Genomic DNA, 13,850 nt, shown 5'->3' on the forward strand with positions numbered 1-13,850 from the left:
AAGGGAATATGGAACCTTGGTCCCTCTTCTTCCTCTTCCTCTTTCCCTTTCCCTCCCCCTTCCCCCCATCTTTCCCTCTCTCCATGTCCCAGATGCTAAGACAGAAGCAGGATCCCACTAACCTACTAACCATGGACCGAAACCTCCAAAACTGTGACAAACCTTTCCTCTCTTTAGATGGATTAGCTGGGATATTTTGTTGCAGTAACAAAAAACTAACACAGTAAGACTCTGGAGAGATGGTACAGATACCCACCCCTCTTCCCCAAGATTCCTGTTTTATTCTATGGGTGCAAAATGCCTATCTGAGCCATCAAGGTAGACAGTCTTATAAATTGTGTTGCATGAAATAGGGATCTTGGTGGCTGAAAAAGTCACTTTTGGATCAGTCAGAGATGCCCGAATCTCCATGTCTGGCAAGATGAAACACTTGAGGTAACTTTACCAGTTACACTTTACCAGTCACAGAGCAGGTCCCACTCCTCTGAGCCCGTGACTGAGGACAGAGTCAAGGATGCTCACCTTCACAGCTGCTCTTCCCTACCGAGCCCTCATGGCTTGAGGGTCTCCACCCTTGCTCCAGGTACTGGTGTGGCAAAGTGGCTCTCCTGGTGCATACCTACAGCCCGCTGGCACTCATCTCTGCAGAACAATGACCTCAATGGGCCTCAAACACCAAGGCTATCTGAGCTTTCTTCCCTGGCCTTGGAGGCATGTGTAGGTCAAAAGGCAAATGGCTCCAGAGGCTCATGCCTGTAATCCTATAGCTATGTGGGAGGCTGAGATTGGGAGGATCATAGTTCCAGGCCAGTCTGGGACAGAAAAGTCTGCAAGACTTCATCTCAAAGGAGGAAGTTGGAATGGTGGTAGCACATGACTGTGATCCTAGCTACACCAGAAAGAGGAAAAATAACATTGTGATCCAAGTGCATGCCTGGGCAGAAAGTGAGATACAATATAAAAAATGAGTGCAAAACAAAAAGGTAAGTGGTATGGCTCAACAGCAGAACAGCTGCCTAGAAAGGCCGTGAGTTCAAGTCCCAGTAGCCAAACAAACAAACAGAAAAACACAGGTAAGGGTTTAAAGTCCCCAAATACAGCTAATGTGGACAGGAAGTCCTACCGCTCTCCTCTGGTGGGAAAATTCTAGCGCTCACATTCCACACCAGCTCCTGGTTCTCTGTTGGGGTTAAATTCCAGCTGCTCCTCCCTTCCTGCCCTATAAGCTGTTCCCTGATGTTCCCTTCTTCTGGCTGCTTCTCTTCTGGCCACCATGTCTCTGCTCCCTACCTGGTCTTTCCTACGATCAGCTTCCAAATATGTGATGCCACTGAAGTTCTGCTCAGAACCTGCCCGGAGGGCATGGGGGGGTCACAGAAATGTTAACAGTAGGGTACATCTGTGACCTCCGAGCCTGCGAAAGCAGGGCCAGGGCAGGGCTGGCATGAGTGGCTCGGCCCTTGCCTCTTAGGAGGCAGACCCTGCTTGTCCTTTGGCGTGTGGACAGGAGGTCCACTGGGCTAAGAGGCGGAGCTTGCTTCTGCCCTGGGTGAGGCCACCCCCCAGAGTAGGTCAAGTTAGGGCTGTTCCCAGGCTGGGGTGGATGCCCATGGGGGGGGGGGGAGGAGGCGGGGCTTCACTCACCTCTAGGTTCTTCCTGGGCACAAACCCCAAGCAGTGGTGCGCCATGAGGATGAAGTTGGCGAGGAAGTATAAGAAAGCGAAGAGGCTGTGCAGCCACAGAAGGGTGCTCCTGCCAGGGGAGCAGTGGGGTGAGGCCTCCCTGCACAGCGGGCCTCCCGGTGCCCACCGCAGTGTCCCTAACCCCTGTGCACCTGGACATCTCTGCCGTCACCATCCCTCAGACCCCCAATCCCACCCTCACCACGGCCATGCATTCCCTTTCCATCACAGTGTCCCGTTCCCCTTCCCGCCCATCAGTGTCCTCCCATCCCCTCTCGGGGTCCCCGCATGGGAGGCAGTGGAGGTCAGGGGCCTGGCTCCAGCTGAGAGGGACTTACTGAGCATTTCCCTGTACCAGGACCAGGGGGGGACTAAGCTCCTGGAGTATTTTCCCCTAGACTCCACAGCCTTGCAGGGTGCTTCCATGACTCTCACTTCATCCACAAGGACAAGAGAGCAGAGTGTGCCAGTATGGACTCATGCACATGAAGGCCCCTATGCTGCTCTGTGGTTCTGGATTTTGAACTCAGGACCTCAATGCTTGCGAGGTTGGCATTCTACCTCTTGAGCTACACCTCTATCCCTTTTTGTTGTTTTTTTTTTTTCTTTTCTGAGATGGAACCTTAAAGTCTTTTCCTGGCCTCAAACCATGATCCTTTCGCACTCAAGCCTCCTGAATAGCTAGGATTATTAAGGTATGAGCAATTTGCTACCAGTTAGTGGTCTAGGCAAGGTGCTGGTGGCTCTGTGAGGGTTGACGGCACTTAGGGAAGGGATTAGGCTAAAAAGATGCCATGACCCCAGTCTGCTGTTCTGAGAGTCTTAGGTAAACCTAGAACTAGAACTAGAGTTGACTAGAATTCGGGTAAACCTGCCCCAAGGCATTTGGCGGGAATGCAGGCAGTGTGTGTGTGTGTGTGTGTGTGTGTGTGAATCTATTCACAATTGAGGGAACTGCTTTTGTGTGTAGATCAGCCAAGCCTTGCCAAGACACCTAGTGGGCCTCTGCAGGGGACTCAGTACACAGTACAGATTGATTTAGGCACCAACAAGAAATAAACCCCTAGGCTCCTGAACTGTGTGGGAGAGGACATCAGTTACCTCAGAGATCATGGGTTGACCCAGATCCAGGGCCAGGAAATGGGATTTCTTGAACCTTCCATTGTGAGAATCAGAAGGGGAAGATGGGCAGGCTCATGATACATTTAATTTTATGAGAGCTGACTTGAACCCATGGAGGGTGGCAGGCAGAGACTGATTATCTTGAATCTCTCCTTTGTAAAGGGTCTCTGCCTCTTGGGAGAGATCAAAAGCTAGAAATACTAAGAAAATGGGAGTGGCCAGTTGGGGTAGTTCCATCATGATAGACAGGGACATGGAGGTACTGAGTCCTCCCCCACCAAAAGAATAAACTTCTGGCATCCCATTCAGGACTTGGGTTTCTGGGGGAAACAGTCCTTGCATGACACACTGGCGTTCATGCTCCCCACCGATGCCCAGCCAGTAGAACGGGAGGTAAGATGATCAGGTACCTACTCTGTGGAGACATTGACAATGGTGGTCCGAGCAAAGTGACTATTCCAATCTGAAAGAGAAAAAAAAAAAAGGTTCCAACCTTGAGCTTGGACAGTACTCCAGGATTCAAGCTTCCTAAAGGAACACTCAAGTTCTAAAGATGCTGTCTTGCTCCCCAGAGCTTGTCCTCAACTTCCAACAAAAGACATCTTCCCATTCTTAGGAGAGGAACACAAAGGCTCAGTACCTGTGTGCATCTGATCATATAAAATATTCATTGAAATGAACTCCAGGAGATGGAAACGAGAGGGTTTTTTTCCTTTGTTGCTGTTTTTGTTTTCCTTTCTTTTTGTTTTGTTAGTTTATCTGTCTTTAGGAGGGTAATGGAGGGCACAGAAAAGGAGGGAGCAGCAGTGATGCTGCTCACTAGACACTGTGTGGAAAATGAACTACAACATGTGGGTGGGGGCGGGAGGGAAAAACTGGGAGAGAGTGAAGGAAGGGGTGACAATGCACATAAGAAATGTACTCATTACCTGTCTTATGTCAGTGTAACCCCTCTATCTATCACTGTTACAATAACAGTTTTTAAAAAATGAAGAAAAAAACTCACCCACCCCCAGCTAGTGCTGATCAAGGCTCTTGGCTGTAAAATGACACCAAGTGTTTGTGGGACAGCCCCAGGACATGATTTCAGAACAAGAACCCAGCAAAGCTCGTGGACATGGGCTCTCCAGCCAGAATGATAAAAATGACAAACTCTGGTTACAATCACAAGAACCCAAAATTCCAGCAAATGGGACTCTGCCTCATTTGAATAATTTAGTATGCAGGTTCAAGCCATGTTTAGTTTTTTGTTTTGCTTCATGCATATGAGGCAAGCACTCTACCACTAAGCCACCTTCCCAGCCCTCAAGGCATGTTTTGTGAAGTATGTCTAAGGGTCCTGCACAATGCTATCACTGCCCACATATTCATGCTCAGGACAAGAATCTGGAAAGGCGAGAGTCAGAGTTCGTCACTGTGGGGGTCCAGACACTCAGTGTGCCACACTGATTACATTAGGCCCACTTCTGGCTGAGGACAGGATCAAGGAAGAGCTGATGTCCCCCTGGAACCTCAGGTGCCATTGAACTACCCAGCTGTCCAGCCTCCCTGCAGCTCTGTCCTGTGATTCTCAGGCAACTACACCTCTAGTCTCTGGGCACCTACTAGACATGACCTCCCAACACCACAATCAGGTTGGCAAACCTGATTTGCCTAAGATGAGGTTGAATCATGGGTTAGCTTGGATGAAAGTGTTTTCTGGGGAACAGATGGGGGCAAACGTTGCGGAGTGATGATTTTTGTGTCTTTGAAACCAGGCCCTCACAGTGCTATGTAGCCTGCAACACTGTGTGTGGGTAGAAGGCAATCTTAGATGACAAACTCTGCATTTACAGTGCTGTGTCCACCAGGGTGAGTATAGAAGCAGTCAAGTTCATGGACCCCTGCAGCAAGCCACATAATCTTACAAAGGCCTCCACAAACACCTGGCCCAGTGCTATGTAGGCATACGAGTAAACAATTCCAGACTGAATGGTAGTATGTCTCTGCGATGCACCACATCCTAGGTAGAACAAAGCATTATGGTCTCCATTCAGGTATCTATCCTCTCTTCCCCATAAACATCCCCAGCTCTGTTCAGCCTACCACGCTGCCTCTGAGGTCTAGTGGCCAAGGGCCAAGGCCCACTGAGGGCTGCTTACCCAAAACAGTTCCAGTGTAGTTGATGGGCAAAATGACGCCCAGGGAGGGGATGCACAGGATGAGCACGAAGATGATGAGGTGGTACTGGAACATGATGTAGATGCGTGCATCATCCCCACACTTGTTAATCAGATCCTGGTCCCTGGAGGAGACACAGACGAGGACATGCCTCAGGAACAGGTGCAGCCACAGCTTCCATGGGAGAGGGGAGGGAGAAAGATGACTCCCCTACCCCAAGCTGTAATTCTGAGGGAAGTATTACTCTTCTTCACAAGGCATCAAGTGTGCTTGATGTGTATCTCAGTGAACTCAGAGGCATATTAAAGAGGGAGGCGGGGCTCCAGGTGCCAAGTGGAGGAACCAGAGCTTGTGAACTCCATCCATGGGCACCAACCCTCCTTCCATTCCCTCTGCACACACTTCAGAGCTTGCCAGGTTGCAGGCACCCACTGAAGCTCTAAGTGAGACTGACGTGTACCCTGTTTAAAAAGCGGTTCATTTGGATTCCTTAAATTATAGGGAATTTTTTTGTTGGCCATGGGTTTGAACTTGGGGCCTGGGCGCTGGATCTCTGCTCTTTTGCTCAAGGCTAGCCCACTATCGTTTTGAGCCACAGCTCCACTTCCTAAAAGAATTCTTAAAATCCACAATGAGATCACGTACCATACTACCAGGCCAGCCAGGATGAGAAAGCTAGATGATGCCAAAGGTTAGTGAGGGAGGATGTGGAACGTTGGGAGCTCCGTGTGGGTGGACACTGCTCGGCCATGTTGACAGCCTTGTCTACTGAGATGGGATGTATGCACACCCTATGACCGTGATTCTACTGCTAGGTTACTACCCAACAGAAATGCATGACATGTGCATTCAGAGACATGTTAGAATCCCATAGATGCATTATCTGTAACATCCATGACTGGAAATCTCTTAGGATGGACTTAAGAACTGTTTACATATGCACATATATAATTGCATAGTGAATGTGATATGCATGCATATGTAATTATATAATTTTAAAAAGGAGTGACTCCTAGGTGAACCTATACATACAATGCTGAGCGAAAGATACACCAGGCATAAACAACACATATGACAACAGACACTACTGAGCCATATAGTTAGAGAGGTTAGAGGTCAGAACAGTGGCTATCGGTGGAGACAAGGGAGGCGGGGCATTGGGATAGCGAGAAGAGGGGGCAAAGTGCTAATTCTAGACTTGGAGGGTGGGAGCAAAGGTTCTGTCTTGTGATAACTGAGCTGTGTATGTTTTGTGTACCTGTGTGTGTGTGTGTGTGTGTGTGTTAAGCTTCAATTTAAAGTGTAAAAGCAACAAACATCTATAGAGAAACTTTGGGGAATGAGAGGATGATGTCTACAACACCCTTGGTAAGATGGATACAATTGTGTATGTGTGTGTATGTGTATGATCGTGTTTTGTTGTGCTGGTGACTGGTATGGCTTCAATCCCCTGCAAAACTCACAATGGAATGGTTCCCATCATAAAGAAGGTGGAAGGTTAATCTGACTGTGGTTTTTAGAGGCTGGGCCTTTAAGAAGTAATGAGGATTAGACAGGGTCACCAAAGTAGAGCCTTGTGATCCAATCTTGGTGGCTTTCTGAGAGGCACACACACACACACGCACGCACGCACGCACGCACGCACGCACACCCCGTCTTTTTGTTTTGTTTTGTTTTTTGGTTGTGGGGCTTGAACTCTGGGCCTGGATGTTGTCTCTGAGCTCTTCAGCTCAAGGCAAACATTCTACCACTTGAGCTACAGCGCCACTTCAGGTTTTCTGATGGTTAACTGGAGATAAGAGTCTCATGGACATTCCTGCCCAGGCTGGCTTTGAACCTTGATCCTCAAGTCTCAGCCTCCTAAGTAGCTAGGATTATAGGCATGAGCCACCGCACCCGGCTCACTCCCTGTCTTTTGCCAGGTTGTGTCCTGGATAGCTTTGGGCCTCCGCTGGCAAGAAGACCATCACTCAATGTAGTCTCCCTTTGCCCTTGGGCCAGGACTGTGAGCCAAAACCTCTTTCCCCTATAACTTACCCAGTCTATGGTATTATGTTGTTGGCATAGAAAAATAGACTGAGGCTGTGCTGAGTGGACTATCCAGCCTCTTCTCTTCTAAAATTACCAAGTGTTGGTTATGTCATTACAGTAAAGAATATACTGCTATACTGTACTGGTTGATTTAAAACTACAAAATTAGTAAACGCTTATAAAAAATAAACTTCCCTGGAAACTGTTGACAGGGGTTGCAGTTGTGGCAGACTCCCTTAGTGATGGTGCATCTGTGCTAGCTTGGGAACGTTTAACAAATCAACAGAGCAAAACCAGAGAGGGAGCCATGAAATACGGAAGTCTCCTTTTACTCGGCCATGTGTGGCTAAGAGTGGAGAGACCGATCTTGACTTACACACAGAGGAGCTGCTTCATTCCCTAGGGACTGACTAGTGGCAGGAAATACTAGAGGCGCCATGGGATCCCCCTATCAGAAGCCACCTGTCCTAGGCCCAGCTCAGGATTCCCAACACCAAGTCAGGGTTCCCTGTGCCCTCTAAGGTCCCAGGACTTTCAGGAGATCTGCAAAACAGAAGAGCCATGACTCCTGAGGGCAGGGTCTTGTGAGAAAGTAGAAGGCTCCCAGCAAAGCCCTTGAGGGGCTAATCATAGAAATAGGAGTGGACATCCTCCTCAGGCCACTGGAGAGGGGTAGGAAGGACAAACAGGAAAGAACTGACCTGGAGGAAAGACACTGAGGAGACCAGGATCATGCCCAGTTCTGCGCATGTGCAGAGCAGAGCTGTGTATGCACGTATATGTAGGCATGCAAGCATTCCGTGTGTGCACATGCATGTACATGCACTGAGGATATAGACTCCCAGTAAATGTCAGCTCAACCGAAGCCTCTGGTTGTGTGTGGGAGTCAGGAGAGACGAGGTGTCCTGGAGCTGGGTCTGGCACAGAAATCCAGCAGAGGCGGTGGGCAGGGCTGCCCCTTTGTAATTTGGGGGTGGAGAGAGGAAGTCCGCCCTTCGTTTGCTCCCTGTTGAGAAGTATGATGGATTCTGGCCACTGACACCAAGGGAGAGCAGGAGAAAGGATTTCTTCTTCTAATCTGATACGCACGGGAGTCAATGATTCAACTCTTAAATGTCATCCTTCCCCGAAGACAGGGGGGCAGTCCACGTTACATTCATCAGTGATTACAGGGGAAAGGACTCTCTGCTGTACTAGGCACAGATCTCAAGGTTGTCATCCTGGGCGGGGGGACCCTGCTCATCTCTCCAGAGACTCCCTACCTCCATCCTCCCACCACCCGGTGACTGAGCGCAGGCACTTACTTCATGGTCAAACTGTTGAAAAGCCAGGAACAGAAGCCCTGGGGGGAAGGAGAGAAACCAAGAGTAAATCAGTCCTGGCCAGCTGGGCCTACCTCTGGAGACCCCACAGAGCACTGCAGCCATCTTGGGCTCCTATGGCAGTGCCCAGGAGGGGCCTTCTTCCTGCATGGAAGAAGGGCTGCATGGAATTGGGGTGACCAGTGAGGGTGATGATTACCCTCAGAAGTGAGTGGTCAATCCTGCCATCCTGAAACAGGAAATGAGGCTCAGGGAATTGGGCATGGGTCTGGAAGGATGGAAGAGACCTTGAGTAGATACCTGCTACTTTACGTCTGTCTCTTGGAGCTTCCTTCTGGGAGCATTGCTCTCAGGGGTGTGTAGTCCAGGGCTCTGTCCAGCAAACAGGGCATTGCTGCCAGTGGTCAGCTGACCAGTGGAAACTTGATCCAAAGAAGTCAGTTAAAATTCTTTTAATGGGATTTATATGGATGATGATGTCTCGAGTTCTCATGCTTCAGTAAACACCATGAAGCCTGTGGTAGGTTTTTGTTTTGTTTTGCGTGAACTCAGGGCCTAGAAGCTGTCCCTTAGCATTTTTTTTGTTGTTATTCAAGGCTAGCACTCTACCACTTGAGCCAAAATTCCACTTCTGGCTTTTTGCTGGTTCATTAAGAGTCTCATGGACTTTCCCACCTGGGCCGTTTTCAAACCATTGATCCTCAGGTCTCAGCCTCCTGAGTAGCTAGGATTTTAAAGGCACGTGCCATCAGTGTCCAGTCCTGTGGTGGTATAATGCCACCTTTGGTGCCATGTGCAGAGAGCTTTCCTAAAAACAAGGCCAGCTCAGGGAAAAGAAGTCCAAAGAAGGGGTCTGTTGGCAGGGCTGGGCTTCCTGGATCTAGCTGTGCCTGAAGCAAGAACTTGTTTCCCTACACTTGGGCCACAAATTATCCATTTGTCATATAATGAGTTTGAGTCAGGTTTCTGCTCTTGTCCCCGAGGGTCCTGTCCTGTTGAAAAGGCTTTCTTGCAGCTCTTGCTGTCTGAAAAGCAGCCTTGGCTATGGAGAGGGAATGTGGGTGGGTGATGGCCCATGGCTCTGAAAGCTACCAGACTTGGTATTAAACCTCCGAAGGTTTAACAAAACTCCAGGTAAGGCTGAGGCTCTTGATTGGCCCAATTGAATAACATGACTCTATTTCCAGGAACCAGGAAGATCTACGTCAGAAACCACAGGGATTGGTGAAGGGTTTTTCTAAAAGCAAACAACAAGGGCAGGGGAAAAAAATTCCTTGTTCTCTGTTAGCATAAAACCCATCCTCTACATCTGTAGAGACATGAAGCGTTTCCTCAAGAGGCTCATCTGTTGGAGGCTAGCTCCCACTGAGAGATGATTATATCAAGAGGGTGCCAACTTCATCAATGGACTCATCAATGGTGAGCTCACACTGAACTGAAAGGTGGAACCTGGTTGGAAGAAGTAGGAGGTCACTGGGATTAAGCTTGTCGCCTCCCTCACTCCCTGGCTGCCTTGTGGTAAACAGCTAGGCTCCACCACACTCTCCTCGCCTAGGTGTTGTTGCCCACAGCAGCAACACAGAGACCTCTGACCCCATGCGCCATGATAAATCTTGCTCCCTTCAAGTTGGTTTTCTCAAGTGTTTTCTCGTAATGATGGAAAGGTTAACTAAGGCAACGTGTCTGGCTGGCTGATGGTGGCAATGGCCAGTCAGTGGGTGTCCAGTGCAGGAACACCATTTCCCCAGCCATGTCCTGGGGAGCCAAAAGAAGGACGGGAAACCCAGGAAAGAGTGTGCGATGAGGGCAGATAGCATGATGGCGCCATCCACAGCTGGATAAGAGCTGGGCTGGGAGGCTCTGCTGCCCCTCCACAGCTCACTTTGGGGGAAGAAGGTACAACTTATTAAGGGAGCACACGGCTGGGGGACACACCTTCCTACGGATGTCTTCTGCCCCTTGTCAGGATAGGTGCGTGGATATATCCAACACATTGGTAACGACACCAACTAGAGTACATGCAGGCATAGCACAGATGACAGGGCAAAGTTTAGAAGTAGAAAAGTGTAATCAATGAAAGTTGCACAGGTGTGAGAGCCTGTCTGGGACCCATCATGTCCCCCACCCTGGTCTCTCTGATGGCAAAAACTGCTCAGAAAACTCAGCAGCTGAATGGCAGCCTGGAGGTGGACACTCCCTTCCAACTCTCTCTCTCTTCCTACTCAGTCACCATAGGAAAAGGCCATGAGCAGCCAGCTGAGCTGATGAGACTGATTGACAGCAGTCAGAGCCCTGGACCTCTCTTGGTCCCCCCATTCTTCCCACCCTTGCCACATGGGGGCAATGATGTCTGCACAACTTGGTTGGGCACTGGTTGTGAGCCGCAGCCCAGGCTGAGGCCTCCAGAGGGCTGGCTCACCACTGCAGGGCTCTCCTCTCTATACTCTCCTTGCTGGCCCAAGAGAATTTCTAGCCTCTGCCACATATAATGATTTATCTTCTTTTAAAATATAGCCACCTTGGGCTGGGAAGGTGGCTCAGTGGTAGAGCGCTTGCCTTGCATGCAGGAGGCCCTGGGTTGGATTCCTCAGCACCACATAAGCAAAAAGAAAAAAGCCGGAAGTGGCACTGTGGTTTAAGTGGTAGAGCACTAGCCTTGAGCTGAAGAGCTGAGGGACAGCGCCCAGGCCCAGAGTTCAGGCCCCACGACTGGACCCAAAAATAAAAATAAAAAAAATAACATATAGCCATCTTAGCTAAGTGCTGGTGACTCGTACCTGTAATTCCAGCTACCCAGGAGGCTGCGATAGGAGGATTGCGATTCGAAGGCAGCCGGGGAAGGAAAGTTGCAAGACTCTCATCTCCAATTGGCCACCAAAAAGCCAGAAGTAGAGCTCTGGCTCAAGTGGTAGAGTGCTAGCCTTGAGTAATAAAAAAGCTCAGTGACAGTACCCAGCCTCTCTTTGAGCTCAAGTCCCAGGACCAGCACAGAAAATGAAGTGATCTATTAGTTCTTTTCTCAGCATTGAAGTTTTAGCTCAGAGCCTTTTGCTTATTAGGCAAGCACTCTACTACTTGAGCTATATCTCCAACCCTTTAAGAACTGTGGATTATTTTTCAGATCAGATCTTGCTTTGTGTCTGGATCCTGCCTGGACCACAATCCACTAGTGGCCTCCTCGGGAGCTGAGCTCACAGGTGTGAGCCGCCAGGCCCAACTGAGCTGGAATTTTGTTAACTTTTTGCCCCTACGGCCTTGAACTATACTCATCCTGATTTCTGCCTCTCAAATAGGTGGGGATTACAGGCCTGAGCCACGGTACCTAGCTTGAAACTCCCTGTGTTTGAAAACAAGGCTATTAGATAAGAGGGGCTGCAGACCCTCAGCATTAGCGGAGGGACACATTTGGAACCATCAGTATAGGAGTAACAGCTAGAATTTGAGTGTGGATGCCTTTGCTAGGAGAGAGAGAAAGGGCAGAATGAGAAAGGGAGTTAGGGCAGGTGGGGAGACCCCAGCTAGGTGTGGTGGCGGCTGAAAAGGGTAGAGGTGGAAGACAAGTGAGATATCACAGAGCCAAACGGATGCCCCACTGGAAATGGAAGGATGCGTCCCTTTCTTTGAGTGTACCCACACTCTGTTAGAGTGCGCCTCTGCCTTTCAGCATATCTGCTTTGTATCTGCTTTCCTGCTTGCTCACTTACTCAATAAAGTTCTGCCAAGTTTTCTTTTCTTTTTGTTAGTTGTGGGCTTAAACTCTGGGCCTGGGAGCTGTCACTCAGCTCTTCAAGCCCAAGGCTAGTGCTCTACCACTTGAGCCACAGCGCCACTTCTGGTTTGCTGGTGGTTAATTAGAAATAAGAATCTCACAGACTTTCTTGCCTGGGCTGGCTTTGAACTGTGATCCTCAGATCTCAGCATCCTGAGTAGCTAGGATTACAAGCGTGAGCCACCAGAGCCCAGCTAAAGTTTTCTTACCATTAAAAAAAAAAAAAGATGGAAAGATGGTCTACAGGTCAGACACTCTGAGAGATCGGGTAAGATAGGGCTGAGGAAATCCACCGGATTTGGTGGCAGGGGGCTACTGATGGCCTTGGGGCTGGTGAGGTGACGGAGCGGACACCACATTCAAGGAGGCTGGGGAGTAGGTGGCTGGGAGGTGAGGACATGGAGATCAGTCCATCTGATCAGCTGTGCCAGGCCAATGGACACAGGCAGCAGTGTATGGTTATGATGAGGCACTGGAAGTCCTCTTCCTCTCTTCCCCCTTCCTGCACTCAGGTCTTCATTTGCCCAACACCATCCCTGACCACCATCTACAATGCAGCACCCTCCTGTGTCTCTGTCCTTGTCCCCTTTAAGTGACGGATGGATGCTCATTACTGTCTTACATGCATATGTCTGGTTGTCTCTCTGGGCTGGAAGAAAGTGCTATGGGACACAACTAGGTCCATCCCTGGGTCCCAAACCAGCGGTGGCACACGGGTGCTCACAGCTGCTGGATGAAGATATGGAGGCGCAGCATTCCTCAAGACAGGGAAAGAAGCAGAACATGGGGTTCCATGGGGTGGGCTGAGGGAATCCTGGCCTGATAGCGAGAATCTTCTCTGTGCAATGGAGGGGTGCCCTTCGTTCAGGCAGGGGGCACGGAGGAGGGCAGGTCTGGGAACTGTGGGAAGCAGTAGAGATTTGACAAGAGAAGTCCATTTTGAAAATCTAAGCTATTATTCAAATTCCTTGGCAGCCTAGACGGTAGGATGGTTAATATCTCCATCTCCAACAGAGTCTGGGGAGGCTGAGGAATTTGCTCAAAGTCTCCGTAGGGGGCCTGGCTGCCTGATCCCTGCTCTTTTCTGTACACCAGAGTCAAGATCCCTCTGTGCCCAGTCCACTCCCAGTACTCACCTTGTCCCTGCGCTCCATCTCCAAGGAAATCTCTGAGGGAGATGACTTCTCGCTCTGCTCCCCATAGATCAGTGAGGTCAGGCTGCCAGCCAGGAAGGGCAGTAGGGAGGTAGAAAAGGAGAGAGAAGGCCTCAAATGTCTGCCCTGCTCCCTCTCTTCTCCCTGGGCCGTGGCTGCAGGCACGCCTCAGTTCCTCTGCTGGACATGCAGCTCTGGATAAAGACAGCACTGCCCTGCTTGCCAGGTACACAACACACCGTGACAAGTCTAGCCATGGGATCCAGAAAGTCTGAGACCAGAGGGAAAGAATGTGGCACTGTGCCACATTGGCTGCCCGCCAATCCTCCCTTCTGCAGAGAACCAGCTGACGAGACACCTGCTGCAGCTGGGGCACTGGGCAGAGCCTCCCAAGGGAGCCAGGGGCTCACCCTGCCTTCCTTACCTGTCATTGTGTATCAGCAAAGCCAGGCGCCCGTAGTCCCACGCGGCTTTCCGGAGGAAGGAGTAAGCCAAAACAATGAGCTGCAGGGGCCAGAGAAAGCAAAACTGGTCAGAGATGTGGAATATGTCTTCCACTGAGCTGGCCTCCTGCATTCCCCTAGGGGAGCCTGTGTGAAGTCCCCGGGG

The 13,850-nt window shown here is 50.0% G+C and overlaps 1 protein-coding gene across 7 annotated transcripts in view; it reads right to left on the reverse strand.

Moving 5' to 3' along the window:
* The window catches only part of Tmem63c (transmembrane protein 63C), a 64,271-nt gene that overhangs the window by 18,315 nt on the left and 32,106 nt on the right, over positions 1–13,850 (reverse strand). For 6 of the 7 annotated variants that reach the window (XM_070029028.1, XM_070028988.1, XM_070028995.1 and 3 more), the window contains 6 exons: positions 13,666–13,745; positions 13,224–13,305; positions 8,301–8,338; positions 4,947–5,089; positions 3,220–3,268; positions 1,645–1,753 (listed from right to left, as the gene is read on the reverse strand). In XM_070029028.1, the coding sequence (XP_069885129.1) occupies positions 1,645–1,753; positions 3,220–3,268; positions 4,947–5,089; positions 8,301–8,338; positions 13,224–13,305; positions 13,666–13,745 (501 nt within the window). Of the gene's footprint in view, positions 1–1,644; positions 1,754–3,215; positions 3,269–4,946; positions 5,090–8,300; positions 8,339–13,223; positions 13,306–13,665; positions 13,746–13,850 lie in introns of those variants that run through there. The other variant, XM_070029039.1, reaches the window with a different exon arrangement.

The sequence above is a fragment of the Dipodomys merriami genome, unplaced genomic scaffold (assembly GCF_024711535.1).
Source record: "Dipodomys merriami isolate MVZ:Mamm:240054 unplaced genomic scaffold, mDipMer1.0.p SCAF_1, whole genome shotgun sequence".
NCBI classification, from domain to species: domain Eukaryota; kingdom Metazoa; phylum Chordata; class Mammalia; order Rodentia; family Heteromyidae; genus Dipodomys; species Dipodomys merriami.